The 20,589-nt window shown below is 45.3% G+C and overlaps 1 protein-coding gene across 4 annotated transcripts in view; it reads right to left on the reverse strand.

Moving 5' to 3' along the window:
* Positions 1–1,428: 1,428 nt before the first annotated feature.
* The window catches only part of LOC141102621 (contactin-4-like), a gene marked incomplete at its 3' end in the record, with an annotated part of 285,105 nt that continues 265,944 nt past the window's right edge, over positions 1,429–20,589 (reverse strand). For all 4 annotated transcript variants that reach the window (XM_073591528.1, XM_073591530.1, XM_073591529.1 and 1 more), the window contains 5 exon segments: positions 1,429–1,587; positions 2,220–2,340; positions 11,406–11,581; positions 15,106–15,233; positions 19,619–19,769. In XM_073591528.1, coding sequence (XP_073447629.1) covers positions 1,429–1,587; positions 2,220–2,340; positions 11,406–11,581; positions 15,106–15,233; positions 19,619–19,769 — 735 coding nt within the window.

Consider the following 20,589-nt stretch of genomic DNA (forward strand, 5'->3'; position numbering starts at 1 on the left):
AGCCTATCCAATCACTAGAGAGCGATGACATCACTGAGAAAGCAGCCTATCCAATCACTAGAGAGCGATGACATCACTGAGAAAGCAGCCTATCCAATCACTAGAGAGCGATGACATCACTGAGAATGCAGCCTATCCAATCACTAGAGAGCAATGACATCACTGAGAATGCAGCCTATCCAATCAGTAGAGAGCGATGACATCACTGAGAATGCAGCCTATCCAATCACTAGAGAGCGATGACATCACTGAGAATGCAGCCTATCCAATCACTAGAGAGCGATGACCTCACTGAGAATGCAGCCTATCCAATCACTAGAGAGCGATGACATCATTGAGAATGCAGCCTATCCAATCACTAGAGAGCGATGACCTCACTGAGAATACAGCCTATCCAATCACTAGAGAGCGATGACATCACTGAGAATGCAGCCTATCCAATCACTAGAGAGCGGTGACATCACTGAGAATACAGCCTATCCAATCACTAGAGAGCGGTGACATCACTGAGAATACAGCCTATCCAATCACTAGAGAGCGATGACCTCACTGAGAATGCAGCCTATCCAATCACTAGAGAGCGATGACATCACTGAGAATGCAGCCTATCCAATCACTAGAGAGTGATGACATCACTGAGAATGCAGCCTATCCAATCACTAGAGAGCGGTGACCTCACTGAGAATGCAGCCTATCCAATCACTAGAGAGCGATGACATCACTGAGAATGCAGCCTATCCAATCACTAGAGAGCGATGACATCACTGAGAGAATGCAGCCTATCCAATCACTAGAGAGCGATGACATCACTGAGAATGCAGCCTATCCAATCACTAGAGAGCGGTGACATCACTGAGAATGCAGCCTATCCAATCACTAGAGAGTGGTGACATCACTGAGAATGCAGCCTATCCAATCACTAGAGAGCGATGACATCACTGAGAGAATGCAGCCTATCCAATCACTAGAGAGCGATGACATCACTGAGAATGCAGCCTATCCAATCACTGGAGAGCGATGACATCACTGAGAATGCAGCCTATCCAATCACTAGAGAGTGGTGACATCACTGAGAATGCAGCCTATCCAATCACTAGAGAGCGATGACATCACTGAGAGAATGCAGCCTATCCAATCACTAGAGAGCGGTGACATCACTGAGAGAATACAGCCTATCCAATCACTAGAGAGCGGTGACATCACTGAGAGAATACAGCCTATCCAATCACTAGAGAGCGATGACATCACTGAGAGAATGCAGCCTATCCAATCACTAGAGAGCGGTGACATCACTGAGAGAATGCAGCCTATCCAATCACTAGAGAGCGGTGACATCACTGAGAGAATACAGCCTATCCAATCACTAGAGAGCGATGACCTCACTGATGATGTAATACAGACCTCATAATATTGAAGGTTTCTCCTCACCTGTACTGACCGCCTGCCACCCCACGGAGAAGGGGGTCCTGGCCTGGACCACATACATGGTGATGGGGCTGTGGTTGTCCACTCCCGGCATCCATGAGAGCTGGGCGGTGGTGTCGGTGATCTCCTCCACAGTCAGAGCGTCAGGCGGGCCGGGGGGTCCTGAAAGAGGAAATGAACATTCATTGTACATAAATCTCCCCACAGGACTACTTACCTGTCCAATCTCTATACATCCAAATACCCCGAGACAGCGGCTGGGTGCCGCCATATTGGATGTAATGTCAGCAGCCCCAGACTCTACACTACAACGTATTCCCTTCTCTCCCCCACTTTGGGGTATATTTATTAAAAATGTATAACTGCAGATTCAGGGAAACTCCTGGGACCTTTATCCTGTGTAAATGGGACAAAATAGAATGTTCTTGGGCTGTTTCCTCTACAGGACAAACACTATTCATTCCTAAAACAGAATGGTTTGGGAAAATGCTGCATTATCACCATTAGAATAAGTATTTCCTATAATCGTTAGCTCCATCTAGGGACCATAATGCAGTATTTTCCTGACTCACACTTTAGGAATGAATAACATTCGACCTGGAGAGAAAATAGCCTGTGAATATTTGATTTTGTCCCCTATTTGCACAGAACGAATGTACATTCATTTTTTCAGGATGCATAGCTGAGGAATTTTTTTTATACAAATACTCCTCAAATTTATGACAGGTCCTCTTTCATATATACCAATAATTACACTACTTTCTAGAACCGACCACCCCGCCCATCCTCCTCACCTCGGACGATGAGATCGGCCCCAGCTGATAGCTTATCTACACTGGTGTGGACCAGGCAGATATATTTCCCAGCATGCTTCAGTTGGATGCTTCTTATCATTAAATCTCCGGCCGAGTCTTGCTGAAAAGAGAAGAGAGAAGGGTCAGGAAAATACCGCCACCGGGCAATATACATCCCCCCCCCCCACATCTACCCAGAATCCCAATAGACATGTGCTCTGCCGAAAAATGTGTTCGTTTTATCATTTTTTTTTTTTTTTGAAATTCGAAAATTTGGAAATAAGAAAGAAAATCTGCAAATAAAAAAAAACGAAAATCCAAAAACGCTACATAATAACTAACTAATAAATTATAGGTATTGGAATTTCCTTTCAAATTGTGCTGTTAGTGAACGTAACGAATACGAATTTATCCGAAATAACGAATGCCGCATCTAAACAAATGGAACGTAACATAGTTCCATAGTAGGTGAGGTTGAAAAAAGACACACGTCCATCAAGTCCAACCTATGTGTGTGATTATATGTCAGTATTACATTACATATCCCTGTATGTTGCGGTCATTCAGGTGATTATCTAATAGTTTCTTGAAGCTATCAATGCTCCCCGCTGAGACCACCGCCTGTGGAAGGGAATTCCACATCCTTACCGCTCTTACAGTAAAGAACCCTCTACATAGTTTAAGGTTAAACCTCTTTTCTTCTAATTGTAATGAGTGGCCACGAGTCTTATTAAACTCTCTTCTGCGAAAAAGTTTTATCCCTATTGTGGGGTCACCAGTCCGGTATTTATATATTGTGGGGTCACCAGTCCGGTATTTATATATTGTGGGGTCACCAGTCCGGTATTTATATATTGTGGGGTCACCAGTCCGGTATTTGTATATTGTGGGGTCACCAGTCCGGTATTTATATATTGTGGGGTCACCAGTCCGGTATTTATATATTGTGGGGTCACCAGTCTGGTATTTATATATTGTGGGGTCACCAGTCCGGTATTTGTATATTGTGGGGTCACCAGTCCAGTATTTATATATTGTGGGGCCCACCAGTCCGGTATTTGTATATTGTGGGGTCACCAGTCCAGTATTTATATATTGTGGGGTCACCAGTCTGGTATTTGTATATTGTGGGGTCACCAGTCCGGTATTTGTATATTGTGGGGTCACCAGTCCGGTATTTGTATATTGTGGGGTCACCAGTCCGGTATTTATATATTGTGGGGTCACCAGTCCGGTATTTATATATTGTGGGGTCACCAGTCTGGTATTTATATATTGTGGGGTCACCAGTCCGGTATTTGTATATTGTGGGGTCACCAGTCCGGTATTTATATATTGTGGGGTCACCAGTCCAGTATTTATATATTGTGGGGTCACCAGTCCGGTATTTGTATATTGTGGGGTCACCAGTCCGGTATTTATATATTGTGGGGTCACCAGTCCAGTATTTATATATTGTGGGGTCACCAGTCCGGTATTTGTATATTGTGGGGTCACCAGTCCGGTATTTATATATTGTGGGGTCACCAGTCCGGTATTTGTATATTGTGGGGTCACCAGTCCGGTATTTATATATTGTGGGGTCACCAGTCCGGTATTTATACAATGAAATCAAATCCCCTCTCAAGCGTCTCTTCTCCAGAGAGAATAAGTTCAGAGCTCACAACCTTTCCTCATAACTAAGATCCTCCAGACCCTTTATTAGCTTTGTTGCCCTTCTTTGTACTCGCTCCATTTCCAGTACATCCTTCCTGAGGACTGGTGCCCAGAACTGGACAGCATACTCCAGGTGCGGCCGGACCAGAGTCTTGTAGAGCGGGAGAATTATCGTTTTATCTCTGCAGTTGATCCCCTTTTAATACATGCCAATATTCTGTTTGCTTTGTTAGCAGCAGCTTGGCATTGCATGTCATTGCTGAGCCTATCATCTACTAGGACCCCCAGGTCCTTTTCCATCCTAGATTCCCCCAGAGGTTCTCCCCCCAGTCTATACATTGCATTCAGATTTTTGCCACCCAAATGCATTATTTTACATTTTTCTACATTGAACCTCATTTGCCATGTAGTCGCCCCTCCCCCATTCATTTGTTCAGATCTTTTTGCAAGATTTCCACATCCTGTGGAGAAGTTATTGCCCTGCTTAGCTTAGTATCGTCTGCAAATACAGAGATTGAACTGTTTATCCCATCCTCCAGATCGTTTATGAACAAATTAAATAGGATTGGTCCCAGCACAGAACCCTGGGGAACCCCACTACCCACCCCTGACCATTCTGAGTACTCCCCATTTATCACCACCCTCTGAACTCGCCCTTGTAGCCAGTTTTCAATCCATGTACTCACCCTATGGTCCATGCCAACGCACCTTATTTTGTACAGTAAACGTTTATGGGGAACTGTGTCAAATGCTTTTGCAAAATCCAGATACACCACGTCTACAGGCCTTTCTTTATCTAGATGGCAACTCACCTCCTCATAGAAGGTTAGTAGATTGGTTTGGCAAGAACGATTCTTCATGAATCCATGCTGATTACTGCTAATGATATCATTCTTATTACTAAAATCTTGTATATAGTCCCTTATCATCCCCTCCAAGAGTTTACATACTATTGATGTTAGGCTAACTGGTCTGTAATTCCCAGGGATGTTTTTTGAGCCCTTTTTAAATATTGGTGCTACATTGGCTTTTCTCCAATCAGCTGGTACCATTCCAGTCAGTAGACTGTCTTTAAAAATTAGGAACAAAGGTCTGGCAATCACCTGACTGAGTTCCCTAAGTACCCTCGGATGCAAGCCATCTGGTCCCGGTGATTTATTAATGTTAAGTTTCTCAAGTCTAATTTTAATTCCGTCCTCTGTTAACCATGGAGGTGCTTCCTGTGTTGTGTCATGAGGATAAACACTGCAGTTTTGGTTACTGAAGCCCCCCCGATTCACTCGTGAAGACTGAGGAGAAGAATAAATTCAATACCTTTGCCATCTCCCCATCCTTTGTAACCAGATGTCCTTCCTCATTCTTTATGGGGCCAATATGGTCTGTCCTCCCTTTTTTACTATTTACATACTTAAAGAATTTCTTGGGATTTTTTTTGCTCTCCTCCGCTATGTGTCTTTCATGTTCTATCTTAGCCATCCTAATTGCACCCTTACATTTCTTATTGCATTCTTTATAAATTCTGAATGCTGTGGATGATCCCTCAACCTTGTATTTTTTGAAGGCCTTCTCCTTTGCTTTTATATGCATTTTTACATTGGAGTTAAGCCATCCAGGATTTTTGTTCGCTCTTTTAAATTTATTACCCAATGGGATACATTGGCTAATGCCCTTATTTAATATGCTCTTAAAGCAAACCCATCTCTCCTCCGTATTCTTTGTTCCTAATATTTTATCCCAATTTATGCCTTTTAGCAAGGTTTGTAGTTTAGGGAAGTTGGCTCTTTTGAAATTCAGTGTCTTTGTATTCCCTTTATGTTTCCTATTTGTGTGATTTATACTGAAACTAATTGACCTGTGATCGCTGTTACCTAAATTGCCCCGTATTTCCACATCTGTGATCAGGTCTGTATTGTTGGTAATCAGTAGATCTAGTAATGTTTTATTTCTAGTTGGTGTGTCTACCATCTGACCCATAAAATTGTCCTGCAAGACATTAAGGAACTGGCGAGCCTTAAATGAATGCGCGGTTCCCTCCGCCCAGTCTATGTCTGGATAATTAAAATCCCCCATTATGATAACACTTCCCATCCTTGCTGCTAATCCAATTTGTGATAGGAGATCCGTCTCCACTTCCTCCCTCAGGTTAGGGGGCCTATAGCATACTCCCAGTATTATTTTCCCCTTAGCTTCATCCCTTTGGAGCTCTACCCATAAGGATCCCACCTCCTCCCTAGCTCCCTCAGTGATGTCATCTCTCACATTCACTTGTACATTATTCTTGATATATAGGCATACCCCTCCCCCTTTTTTACCCTCTCTATCCTTGCGGTATAGGGTATACCCTTGAATGTTTGTCAGCCAATCATGAGAGCTGTTGAACCAGGTCTTTGAAATTCCCACAAAATCCAAATCCTCCTTGTACAACAGTATCTCTAGTTCACCCATCTTGTCCGCCAGGCTCCTGGCATTGGTGAACATGCCACATAGTTTAGACCGGTCGCATATTGTCCTCTTATTGGGTGTTTCAAAATTGCAACTAGAACTTGCTACTATACTTACCTTGTGTTTTTGTGCTTTGGTTAACCTACCACTAATGCCCCCAATACTACCCTCTGGAATATCATCCGCGCTGGCTATCACTGTCTCTGGACCCTCCCCCCCATCGCCTAGTTTAAAAACCCCTCTAACTTTTTGGCCATCTTCATTCCCAGCAGATCTGCACCCTCCTCATTTAGGTGCAGTCCGTCCCTTCTATAGTACCGGTTACCGACTGAGAAGTCAGCCCAGTCCTCCAGGAACCCAAACCCCTCCTTACTACACCAGCTCTTCAGCCACTTGTTTACTTCCCTAATCTCCCTCTGCCTCTCTGATGTGGCTCGATGTACCGGTAGTATTCCTGAGAACACTACCTTGGAGGTCCTTTTCCTCAATTTAGCACCTAAATCCCTAAAATCGTTCTTTAGGACACTCCATCTGCCTCTGACTTTGTCATTGGTGCCAACGTGCACCATGACAGCCGGGTCTTCTCCAGCCCCTCCCAGTAATCTGTCCACAAGATCCGTGATGTGCCAAACAAATAACAAATTAATAATAAATACTAATAATAAAAAAAGTTTATTATTATTTTTATTATTATTGTTATTTATTATTATTAATTTGTTACGTTCCTTTTGTTTAGATGCAGCATTCGTTATTTCGGATAAATTTGTATTCGTTACATTCACTAACAGCAAAATTTGAAAGGAAATTCCAATACATATAATTTAATAGTTAGTAATAGTTAAGTTATTATTAGTTAGTTATTTCAGATTTTCGAATTTTCAGATTTTCATTCTTATTTTCGGATTTCCGAAATTTCGAATTTCCGAATTTACATATTTCGAATTTCAGAAATTTCCGAATTTTTGAAAATTCGGAAATTCTGATATTTCTGAATAAACAAATTTGTCGAAATTCATTAGAAAAGTGCATTCGGAACTAAACGAATTGCACATGTCTACCCAATGGTGCCTCCAGAATAGGAGCCAATTCCACTGCAGACTGGAGTCAGTTCAATCTCTAATAAGAGCTCCAGACCAATGAACTGAGAGGCCAAAGCTTTTATTATTGGTGTTCACTCAATAACACAATATAGAGCAACCAACGCGTTTCAGGGGTTTAAACAAGGGAACCCCCCGAAACATGTTGGCTGTTTTTGTTGTCTTGTTGAATGAACATCAATCCAAGGAGTTTTTGGACCCTAAGTTCCTTGGTGTGGCGCTCTTATTGGACTTTACCCATCGTTCTGCTGGAACCTCATTGCTCTACATCAGGGGACTCTAAACTTTCTAAACAAAGGGCCAGTTTATTGTCCTTGAGACTTTAGGGAGGTCAGATGGTGGCCAGCGGGAGTGGAAATTTTCCTGACGACAATTAGGAGCAAACATCACATTTGGTATTAGGTAGAGGGATAGTGCCCCATTGTTGGTACTATTGGGAGAAATGATGCCACATTGTTGGTACCATTGGGAGAAATGGTGCCCCATTGTTGGTACCATTGGGAGAAATGGTGCCCCATTGTTGGTACCATTGGGAGAAATGGTGCCCCATTGTTGGTACCACTGGGAGAAATGATGCCCCATTGTTGGTACCACTGGGAGAAATGGTGCCCCATTGTTGGAACCATTGGGAGAAATGGTGCCCCATTGTTGGAACCATTGAGAGAAATGGTGCCCCGTTGTTGATGTCAATTGGCAGAATAGTGTCTTGTATCAGTGGGAGGAATAGTACCCCAAGGGCTGGATAAAGGCAAGCAAAGGTCCCCATCTGGCCTCCCACATCTGGCCTCGGGGCCGCAGTTTGGAGACCACTGCTCTACATCTTCTCCTTGACTGGCCAATCACAGAGCAGACCACAATCCATTGCTCAATTGCAGAAGAACAAAGTCAGGTCAATAACCTGGCTGTGCTGTGTGGCAGAGGTGATTAAATCTCAGAACTGGATGGGCATAAATGCAAGGGTGAAGGCTGAACTGGCAGGATATCATTACAATGTAACATTTAGAGAAGTCTCCATGATACATTGTTCCCAGTAATTAGTGCTGATCAGACAGAGTTGGTTTGGGTAATTCTCATTTCCTACACTTAGACTTCTAGGCTTCAGCCACAAATTTTAGTAATCATTTCGTAGAAAGTAGTTTGGCAACTCATCGGAAATAACCTTTTCATGCTGCAATGGTTTTGATTGATATCCAACGTGTTTTGTGGTTGCCAGAAGGCAATCTATACAAAGTATAAAATTGTCATCCTTATTGTTCCCCTGGACTTATCTATGGATCATGGTTGGAGAACATCAATCAAATTCATTGAAGGGTGCCAGGGCTGATCTCAGACCCTGACAGGGCCGTCTTTAACACAGGGGCAAAAGGGGCAGCTGCCCCGAGCCCAGTCATTGTTGTGGAGCCCAAGGCAGCTTCCCCTTGAGCCTGCACTGCCTGCAAATAGTTGATAAGTAGATTCAGGAGGGCCCAAGAAAATGTCTGCCCAAGGTCCAATCAATATTAAATACGGCCCTGGACACAGAGTATGCCTTGTACTGGGGGGACCCGAAGTTAGAATCCATGTATGCAAAGTCTCCAGACCAATGAACTACAAGTCCAAAAGATCTTAATGCTAGTGTTTGCTTAACAAGAAAAAAAATTGAACTTCCAACACCTTTTGGGGGTTCCAAGGTCTCCCTCTACTTTGAACCCTTGAAACTTATTGGCTGTTTTATATAACCTTGTTAAGTGAACACCAATAATAAAAGATTTGGACTCTTATTGGACTTTGCATACATGGATTCGAAATGTTGATTTCCCCAGGACAAGGGGTACTCTGAGTTCGAGAGAAGCCCCCCGGAGCCATTAGACTCCAAACTAATTTGTCTGATCTTCTTCAATCATGATTCATTGACGAGTTGAATCCAGCACCTCAGTCATGCATGTTCCAGCAGATCGATGGGCAAAGTCCGATAAGAGCACCACACCAAGGAACTTAGGATCCAAAAACTCCTTGCTGTTCATTCAACAAGAAAATATAAAACATCCAACGTGTTTCAAGGTCTTTCCACTCTTCGAACCCCCAAAAAGCGTTGGTCGTTTCATATTGTCTTGTTGAACGACCACCTATATTAAAAGGTGTTTGGACTCTTAGTTCATTGGTCTGGCACCCTTTTTAGACTTTGCATTTGTGGATTCCAACTTTGGGTCCCCCCAGTACAAGGGGTACTCTGAGTTAAAAAAAAAAAAGCCTCAACAGATCAATTGCACCCCAAAAACGAATTTGTTTGACCTTCTGCAATCATGAGCCATTGATGAGTTGAATCCAGCCCCTCAGTCATGCATGTTCCAGCAGAATGGTGGGCAAAACCAATAAAAGCACCACACCAATAAACTTGGGGTCCAAAAACTCGTAATACTGATGTTAATTCAAGAAAATGGAAAACAGCCAACATGTTTTAGGGGTTCCAAGGTCTTCCCCTTCTAAAAAACCCTAAAACGCATTGGTAATTTTATACTGTTGAGGGAACACCAATAATAAAAGCTTTGGATTCTTCATTCGTTGGTACAACACTCCTATTCGTCTTTGCATATCTGCATTCCAACCTAGAGGAACTCTGTATTTGAGATCATCCTCAATGGAGCCATTGCACCCCAAATTTATTTGATTGCCCTTCTTCAATCATACAATAAGAGCACCACACCAAGGAACTTGGGGTCCAAAAACTCTACTGCTGTTTATTAAACCAGCCAATATAAAACAGCCAATGTGTTTTGGGGGATTCTGCTGCCTTCCCCTTGTTTAAACCCCCAAAATGCATTGGTTGTTTTATATTGACTTGTTTAATGAACGGCAGTAGAGTTTTTGGACCCCAAGTTCCTTGGTGTGGTGCTCTTATTGTATGATTGAAGAAGGGCAATCAAATTCATTTGGGGTGCAATGGCTCCAATGAGGATGATCTCAAATACAGAGTTCCTCTAGGTTGGAATGCAGATATGCAAAGACCAATAGGAGTGTTTTACCAATGAATGAAGAATCCAAAGCTTTTATTATTGGTGTTCGCTCAACAGTATAAAACTACCAATGTGTTTTAGGGTTTCTTAGAAGGGGAAGACCTTGGAACCCCTAAAACATGTTGGCTGTTTTCTATTTTCATCCTCATTGGAGCCATTGCACCCCAAATGAATTTGATTGCCCTTCTTCAATCATTCAATAAGAGCACCACACCAAGGAACTTGGGGTCCAAAAACTCTACTGCTGTTCATTAAACAAGTCAATTATAAAACAGCCAATGTGTTTTGGGGGATTCTGCTGTCTCCTCCTTGTTTGAACCCCCAAAACACATTGGTTGTTTTATATTGACTTGTAAGAACCCCAATAATAAAAACCTTGGACTCATAGTTTATTGCTGTGAAGACGCTTATTGGACTTTGCATATGTGGATTCCAATTTGGGGTCCCCCAGTACAAGGGGGGGCTCTCACCTCACCAGAGCCAATGCACCCCAAATGAATTTTGATTGACCGTCTCCAAGCCATAATCCATGGGTGCGTCCAGAGGAATGGTGAGGCCGACTACTTTATACATTGTATACATTGCATCCAGCAACCAAAAAAGAAATGATTGGATATCAAGCAAGCAGTGTGGGAAAGGTCATTTTCGATGGCTTTCAACAATAATTTCTGCTACTTATCTAACGTCCCAAAACGTTCTGAAGATCGGACGGAAAACAAATTTTGTACTGCATTGAACCACAACACACTATGGTGCATGGCCATGAGTTGGGTTGCTATCCACAGTGCAGCAACTCCCAGAATGGGAGCGTTTCCACAAAGTGCAAATCTAGACGGGCCAATCAGGATTTATTCTACTAGAAGAATACATGACTGATGTCTGTTGGTGTCTATCTACCGGCTACCATGATGGTGGAGGAAAGACAGAACCCATCCCTTGTCATGCTGCTCACTCTTCTAACGCTCGTACGTTCGTGCTTGTAGATCGCTCAGACTTACTCCTCCCACTCGCTCAAAGTGTTCCCCGTCTTTCTGGAAGTCAATGAGTTGTCCGTTGAAGACCCAGGAGAAGGAGATGTCCAGTGAGTGGTCATGTGAGACCTGGCAGGGCAGGACGATGCTCTCTCCGACGGTGACATCCATGCTGGATGGGGGGACCAGAACCTGTGTGGGGTCTGACACAGGACAACAAACGTTACAAGCTGTACATTTACCCAACAGACCTCTCATTCTGACCAATGATTGATCGGGAACTCTGCAACTGATGAAGGATGAAGCTCACTCTATTTAATCCACTACAGATAGATTAAGCAGGCTTCTTAGGGTGCTTCTGGGTGAGTACAATGATATTGAGCAGATATGTGCCCATATTAGGTCAATTGTGTCACAAGCACCTCCTGCTCCTTTGGGTACATACAGTGGTGGGGTGAGGAATCTTCTACCCACAGCTCACTGGCCTGGAACTGAAAGCTTCCTTCTGGGTTTGGCTGGAGCCAATCTCATCACTACTCACAACTACAACAAAAGATTTTTATGTTTTTAGGCATTCAAGTATTCTATACTTACATTTACAACTTAAGAGCATTTTCACATGTTTACCTGTTGAAAAATGTCTCTTGTTCACAGAGCTCAATAGCTCAAGCTTAAAGCTCAGGATGCGTCAGAGAAGTAGCTCCTCCCCGTCCCTCCCCAGTTCATGCCTGCCTTTTCAGCCAGGGTCTGTGGAGCCTCAATTAGAGAAAGACCTTGGCCCCTTCGGGGGGGGGGGGGGGGGGGGGGGTGTCAGCACCACACAGAGGTCACAGTACTCCCTCTGACAATGCCTTCATCTGCTTTGCTCTGGTTTCTGGGAGAAGGGAGACTAAGAAAATGCTTTTTTCCTGCCTGCAGCAGACTGGTGACATAATTTCAGCCTAAGATCCCAAGGACATGTTTTTAATGTTAAATGATTAAGGTTTTCTGAAATCTAAAGGGTCTTCTTCAAGACATTGACCCACCAGGAGTACTCAGAGTTCCTTGCTGCGGGTCAGTGACTAGGTAAGTCCTGAAGTTGGAGGGTCGGCATTATAGCCAGGCCATTAGCCTTCCTGAATGAGGTCAGTGATGGCGGCCTTCATAATTCTTCCAGGGAAGGTTCCTCTAAGTAGACCGTCTTGCACTCAGTAATGACTTAAATCACAAAGCTTCCTCCGGCATTACCGAAAATTATATTCCGGTGTGAAGGGAGTCGCGGCAAATCCTTCTCATCATCAATAGGATCAGATGGAGGCGCAGAGCTCTCTATTCCTTGGATTATATCTCTAATCTGCAGGGACATCGAGGACAGTTCATAGGAAGGTCAGAGAAGACGCTTCCCGTCATACCGAGGATCCGAGGAGAGCCTGAAATACGGGGCCCCCGACTCCCTGAAATCTGATTTGTTCCCCCGAGGAACAATCTACAACCCCAGGGACCTATTTATACAATACCAGGGACCTATTCATACAACACCAGGGGCCTATTCATACAACACCAGGGACCTATTCATACAACCCCAGGGACCTATTTATACAATACCAGGGACCTATTCATACAACACCAGGGACCTATTCATACAACCCCAGGGACCTATTTATACAATACCAGGGACCTATTCATACAATACCAGGGACCTATTCATACAACACCAGGGACCTATTCATACAACACCAGGGACCTATTCATACAACACCAGGGACCTATTCATACAACCCCAGGGACCTATTTATACAACACCAGGGACCTATTCATACAACACCAGGGACCTATTCATACAACACCAGGGACCTATTTATACAACACCAGGGACCTATTCATACAACACCAGGGACCTATTTATACAACACCAGGGACCTATTCATACAACACCAGGGACCTATTCATACAACACCAGGGACCTATTCATACAACACCAGGGACCTATTTATACAACACCAGGGACCTATTCATACAACACCAGGGACCTATTCATACAACCCCAGGGACCTATTTATACAATACCAGGGACCTATTCATACAACCCCAGGGACCTATTTATACAATACCAGGGACCTATTCATACAACACCAGGGACCTATTCATACAACACCAGGGACCTATTCATACAACACCAGGGACCTATTCATACAACCCCAGGGACCTATTTATACAACACCAGGGACCTATTCATACAACACCAGGGACCTATTCATACAACACCAGGGACCTATTCATACAACACCAGGGACCTATTCATACAACACCAGGGACCTATTCATACAACCCCAGGGACCTATTTATACAACACCAGGGACCTATTCATACAACACCAGGGACCTATTCATACAACACCAGGGACCTATTCATACAACACCAGGGACCTATTCATACAACACCAGGGACCTATTCATACAACACCAGGGACCTATTTATACAACACCAGGGACCTATTCATACAACACCAGGGACCTATTCATACAACACCAGGGACCTATTCATACAACCCCAGGGACCTATTTATACAATACCAGGGACCTATTCATACAACCCCAGGGACCTATTCATACAATACCAGGGACCTATTCATACAACACCAGGGACCTATTCATACAACACCAGAGACCTATTCATACAACACCAGGGACCTATTCATACAACACCAGGGACCTATTCATACAACCCCAGGGACCTATTCATACAACCCTGGGGAGGACCTATTCATACAACCCCAGGGACCTATTCATACAACCCTGGGGAGGACCTATTCATACAACCCCAGGGACCTATTCATACAACCCCGGGGACCTATTCATACAACCACGGGGAGGACCTATTCATACAACCTCAGGGACCTATTCATACAACCTCAGGGACCTATTTATACAATACCAGGGACCTATTCATACAACCACGGGGAGGACCTATTCATACAAGCCCAGGGACCTATTCATACAAGCCCAGGGACCTATTCATACAACCCCAGGGACCTATTCATACAACCCCAGGGACCTATTCATACAACCCCAGGGACCTATTCATACAACCCCAGGGAGGACCTATTCATACAACCCCAGGGACCTATTCATATAATACCTGGGACCTATTCATACAACCCCGGGGAGGGCCTATTCATACAACCCCAGGGACCTATTCATACAACCTCAGGGACCTATTCATACAACCCCAGGGACCTATTCATACAACCCCAGGGACCTATTCATACAACACCAGGGACCTATTCATACAACACCAGGGACCTATTCATACAACCCCAGGGACCTATTCATACAACCCCAGGGACCTATTCATACAACCCCAGGGACCTATTCATACAACACCAGGGACCTATTCATACAACACCAGGGACCTATTCATACAACACCAGGGACCTATTCATACAACACCAGGGACCTATTCATACAACCCCAGGGACCTATTCATACAACCCCAGGGACCTATTCATACAACACCAGGGACCTATTCATACAACACCAGGGACCTATTCATACAACACCAGGGACCTATTCATACAACCCCAGGGACCTATTTATACAATACCAGGGACCTATTCATACAACCCCAGGGACCTATTCATACAACACCAGGGACCTATTCATACAACCCCAGGGACCTATTCATACAACCCTTCCACAGTGTGGATGAGGAAGATTCCGAGAGTCGGGGGAATGTTCTGCCCACTTACCTTTCACCACCAGGGTGCCGGTGCTGCTGGCCGTGCCAAAGTGATTGCTGGCTGTACAGGTGTAACTACCGGCATCCGCTTTGGTGAGGTTGGCGATCTTCAGACTTCCATCATCCAAGACTGAGACCCTGGAATACAAAGAGGAGCCCGATAGATAGATAGATAGATAGATAGATAGATAGATAGATAGATAGATAGATAGATAGATAGATAGATAAAGAAAGAAAGAAAAAAATAAATAAAGAGAGAGAAAGAAAAGGGGGAGAGATGTGGACTGTATACAATGTATGGATCCTCTTGGGAGGAGTTGTAAATATTATAATTATTTGATGGGTGGGTGTCAGTCTGGAGGAGTGGGCGTTCCTAGGTAGGCTGTATTTGCATAGGTAACGCCCACATGTGATGCTGAGCTTTCAATATTGAAAGAACTGAAATCCAATGAATGAAAGGGGCGGGGCCAGGGAAAGTCAGGCTGGGAAGGAAAGGGATTGATGATTCTGGACGTCCTCCAGCCAGGAAATGAGGCGGGGATCTGTCTGACTTGCTGCAGCTTCTAATGCACATTGATGAGAAGCTCACAGTGTGCGGTGAAATCAGAGGAAGTCATTTCAGTCCAGGAGAGGAGCCGGTACAGCTGAAGGCCGGGGGGGGGGGGTCGGATTTCTCATTGGTCGGTTGCACAGACAGAAGATCAGTCGGGATTCTGCAGCAGAGATGAGAGACGGACGGACAGGAGACGTCTCTTTGGTGTGCCCCCCCTACCCCGATGCACTCAGGGTTCGGGGAGAAAGTGATAAATATATAAAAGTAACCGGCGAGATGAATATTGACTCTTCAAAGACGGTGTGATGAAGAGATGGCGAGATGAAAGGCGATGGCGTTTGTTGTGCTTCCTGACGGGAGCCGTGTGAGGTGGAACCGCGAGGGTGACAATCTAATGAGAAGATGTGAGAACGGAGCGGCCGGCCTCACTACTCTCCATGTACAGCAATGAATGGAGGACTAAACATCCAGACATGCAATTATAATAGAGCCGACCAATAAAAATGATGGAAACCAAATCACCAAAATCATACACAGGAAGGAAGGAAGGAAGGAAGGAAGGAAGGAAGGAAGGAAGGGAAAGGGAAGGAAGGAAGGAAGGAAATAAAAAGGAAGAAAGGAAGGAAGGAAATAAAAAGGAAGAAAGGACAGGAAAGAAAGGGGAAAGGAAGAAAGGACAGGAAAGAAAGGGGAAAGGAAAGGAGGGAAGGAAAAGGAAAGGGACTGAAGGAAGAGAAAGGAAGGAAAAAGAAAGAAAGAAAGAAAGAAAGAAAGAAAGAAAGAAAGAAAGAAAGAAAGAAAAGGAACGGAACAGAAAGGGGAAGGAAGGAATGAAGAAAGGAAAGGAAAGGAAAGGAAGGAAGGAAGGAAGGAAGGAAGGAAGGAAAGGAGGGAAGTAAAGGAAGGAAGGAAAAGAGAGGAAGGAAGGAAGGAAGGTTGGAAGGAGAGGAAGGAAAGGGGAGGAAGGAAAAGAGAGGAAGGAAGGAAGGAAGGAAGGAAGGAAGGAAGGAAGGAAGGAAGGAAGGAAGGAAGGAAGGAAGGAAGGAAGGAAAGGGATTGAAGGAAGGAAAAGGAAAGGGATTGAAGGAAGGGAAAGGACAGGAAAGGAAGGAAGGAAGGGGAACAGAAAGGGATTGAAGGAAAGGACAGGAAAGGAGGAAGGAAGGGAAAAGAAAGGAAAGAAAGGGAAAGGAAGGGAAAAGAGGAAAGGAAGGAAGGAAGGAAGGAAGGAAGGAAGGGAAAGGAAGGGAAGGAAGGAAGAAAGGAAAGGAAAGGAATTGAAGGAAAGGACAGGAAGGGAGGAAGGAAGGGAAAAGGAAGGAAGAAAGGAAAGGAAAGGAATTGAAGGAAAGGACAGGAAGGGTGGAAGGAAGGGAAAAGGAAGGAAGGAAGGATAGAAGGAAGGAAGGAAGGAAGGAAGGAAGGAAGGAAGGAAGGAAGGAAGGAAGGAAGGAAGGAAGGAAGGAAGGGAAGGAGGGAAAGGGAAGGAAGGAAGGAAGGAAGGAAGGAAGGAAGGAAGGAAGGAAGGAAGGAAGGAAGGAGAGGAAGGAAAGGGGAGGAAGGAAGGAAGGAAGGAAGGAAGGAAAGGAGAGGAAGGAAGGAAGGAAGGAAGGAAGGAAGGAAGGAAGGAAGGAAGGAAGGAAGGAAGGAAGGAAGGAGAGGAAGGAAAGGAGAGGAAGGAAGGAAGGAAGGGTTCACTACTCCTGTGCCACTTTCAGTGTTGTGCAGGAAGCAGTTTCAGGTCTCATTGTTGCAGAACTCCAAAAACAAAAATGCATGAGGCGCCGGATCTTGTTCATCCAGAAGTTTGGGGAAAACAAATCACTTAACGAGTGACTCCTTTGGGAACGCGGCTCATGTGAAATGAAGTTCCCCTCCTGTGGGACCCCTAAAAACTCATATCATAAAACCTACAACAGCAGGGCCCAACCAAATGGTGAAGGAGTCCAAATTGCTTTAATTGTTCTTCATGCGATCATAAAAAACAGACAACACAGAAATGTATTCTAAGAAGGTGGCAGACCACTGACCATGACACAAACCAACTAGAGAAGAACTAGAGCAAGCCAACAATATTGTCATTACAGAGGGCGGAGCCTGAGTTGTAAGTGCAGCCTTACCAACAACGTAATCACCTTCATTGACCTAGACTCTAGACTGAAGGAGACACGAGGTTCTTCCAAACATTCCTCATCTTTTTTTTACTCTTTTTTACTCTCTAGCCAAAACTCTATGACTGGAACACCCCAAGCAAATGGCAGCTTAGAGACAAGTACACCACACACTGCAACTCTGCTGAAATCAGGAAGCAGTGAGAATCCAGAGAGCACCCCACAGGGTCACTGGGAGTGTACTTCCTAAAGCCTAAACAGTCTTATTCGCTGTCCTTTATCACCAGTAGTGGTGTGCTTGGGTTGGGACTTGGATTCGGTCACCTGAACCTGGAAGTTAACCACCATTACTGGGCCCTATGGCCATACTAGGTCAATAATATCACAAACATTTCCGCCCCTTTGTATATGACCAGTGGTGGGGTGGGGAACCTCCTACTTGCAGCTCATTGGCTCAGCAATGACAGCTAATGCCCAGGTTCAGACTAAACCCAAGCTCCTCCCTAATGAGCAGTCACACTCCTGAGGTATATTGGAGTCTAAATGGTGGCCATGAGAAAGTTCTTACTTTGGACTTTCTGTATGTGAGAGACAGCGAGGGGACTTCAGTGGTCGTGTTTGGGAATCCTCCCCCTACACCACACGTCAGGGGTTCCCAAATCATCACCAGACTACTGACAGTGGGGAGCAGGTTGGGCCGGGGCACTACAGCCAAAGTGAGGAACTGAAGCCCCCCCCCGCTGGTAGAATGTGTTCCCTCCATGAATCTCTGAGTCATTTATGATCAGTGGCGGCCCATCCATAAGGGCACATGGGCGCTGCCCCCTCTCTCCAGCCACCCCCCTCTATGATCATAAGATAGATTCATGCATAGTATGAATCTATCCATGGCCGCCGCTGCCACCCCCTATTCAGGCACTTGGGCCCTTTTCTGACACCGGCACCTGAATTACAGCGGCGGGGGGTATTTTTGAAGCACCTGATTAGAGCCATAGGCTCTAATAGGCTTCAAAAAAGGTGACCCAGGTTTACCAAGGTGTGTTAGAACAGCGAATTAATATTCGCTTTCCTAACACTGAACCGAATCAGGTGCTCGGGTCTGTTACCCGTCACCTGATTGGCTGAAACAACAGGTGCTGTGATTGGATGCCTGACTAGAGAGGACGGGAGGAGACGCATGGAGGACACTGCTCGCCGCTGTCACCCGCTGCCCCACCGAGAGAGGGTAAGTGCCGGGTAGACGGCAAGGGGGTGGGGGGGGGTCACAGTGGCGGCATTCAATGGCACAGTGGCAGAATTTGATGGGCACAGTGGCGGCGTTTGATGGGCACAGTGGCGGCGTTTGATGGGCACAGTGGTGGCATTTGATGGGCACAGTGGCGGCATTCGATGGGCACAGTGGTGGCATTTGATGGGCACAGTGGCAGCATTTAATGGGCACAGTGGCGGCGTTTGATGGGCACAGTGGCAGCATTTGATTGGCACAGTGGCTGCATTTAATGGGCACAGTGGCAGCATTTAATGGGCACAGTGGCGGCATTTAATGGGCACAGTGGCGGCATTTAATGGGCACAGTGGCGGCATTTAATGGGCACAGTGGCGGCATTTAATGGGCACAGTGGCAGCGTTTGATGGGCACAGTGGCAGCGTTTGATGGGCACAGTGGCAGCGTTTGATGGGCACAGTGGCAGCGTTTGATGGGCACAGTGGCTGCGTTTGATGTTTTTTTTCACAATTTTTCAGTTTCTTTGCGCCCCCCAAAAAATTTTGAGCACCAGCCGCCCACTGGTTATGATTGTGAACCTTCTTGAATGATGGAATGAGTCCATTCTTTTATGGAGTTTTATTCACGCACTCACCTGGGGTTCGGCCTCACCAGGTCCCGCCCCCTCCTCCACGTGATGGCCGGTTTCGGGGATGCTCGGGGTTTGCACTCAATGAGGACGAATCCTCCCACTTTTCCCAGGGTCACTCTTCTGACGAACACGCCGGAGAAGTCGGGGCCGACCGCTGCCAGAGGGAAAAAAACTGTTAGAGATTTAAACTGGTTTAAAGAGAACCTGTCACCACCAACTCACCAGTCACTTTCATTTCAGACCTGAAACCTTCTATTTATACTTTATGAGCCACAAATGGGTATTTTCAGTTGGCCTGGCTCTACTGAGAGGACAATAAACTACTCATCAGACTGTCGCCTCCTCCCCTCCTCCCCCCAAAGAGTCTACGAGCCCACCCTATTTTGAAGCCTATAATCAGGTGCTTCAGAAAAAAACCTAACCGCTGTAATTCATAAGCCCTGAAAGGGGCCGGACTCATGAATAGGGGGCGGCGGCTATGCATGAATCTATCCATCATTCATAAGGGGGGGGGCCTGGAGAGAGGGGGCGGCGCCCGGCCCCCCCTAATGGATGGGCCGCCCCTGCTTGCAATGCCTCATGGGACTTGGGGGTAGTTTCGTAACAGCTGGAGGGCCGCCAGTTTGAGACCCCTGGGTTAGATCCTTTGTCATATATTTACTCCTGTGTCCCGGCTGGGGGAGATTCGCCTCCCTATTCGTCCTTTCCCACTGGGATAGAAATAAAGGAGAAATCCCACATTTTAGAGTCACCTGAACGGGAATAGCGGGAAAATCTTCCAAGGAAACTGGAAAACTGCCTAAAAGAGGGACATACCCCTCCCATTAGGAGACCCCCTCTGACTTCCTGCTGTGCCTCTGTGACAGGAAGTAAAGCAAAATCTCCTTAATGATACCCCGACAGCAGAAAAAAATAACCATCCTGGGGTTTTACCCGTTTCCTACTCTATCCATCCAAAAGAAAAAAAATAATTG

This window comes from Aquarana catesbeiana, linkage group LG07 (genome assembly GCF_042186555.1).
Source record: "Aquarana catesbeiana isolate 2022-GZ linkage group LG07, ASM4218655v1, whole genome shotgun sequence".
NCBI classification, from domain to species: domain Eukaryota; kingdom Metazoa; phylum Chordata; class Amphibia; order Anura; family Ranidae; genus Aquarana; species Aquarana catesbeiana.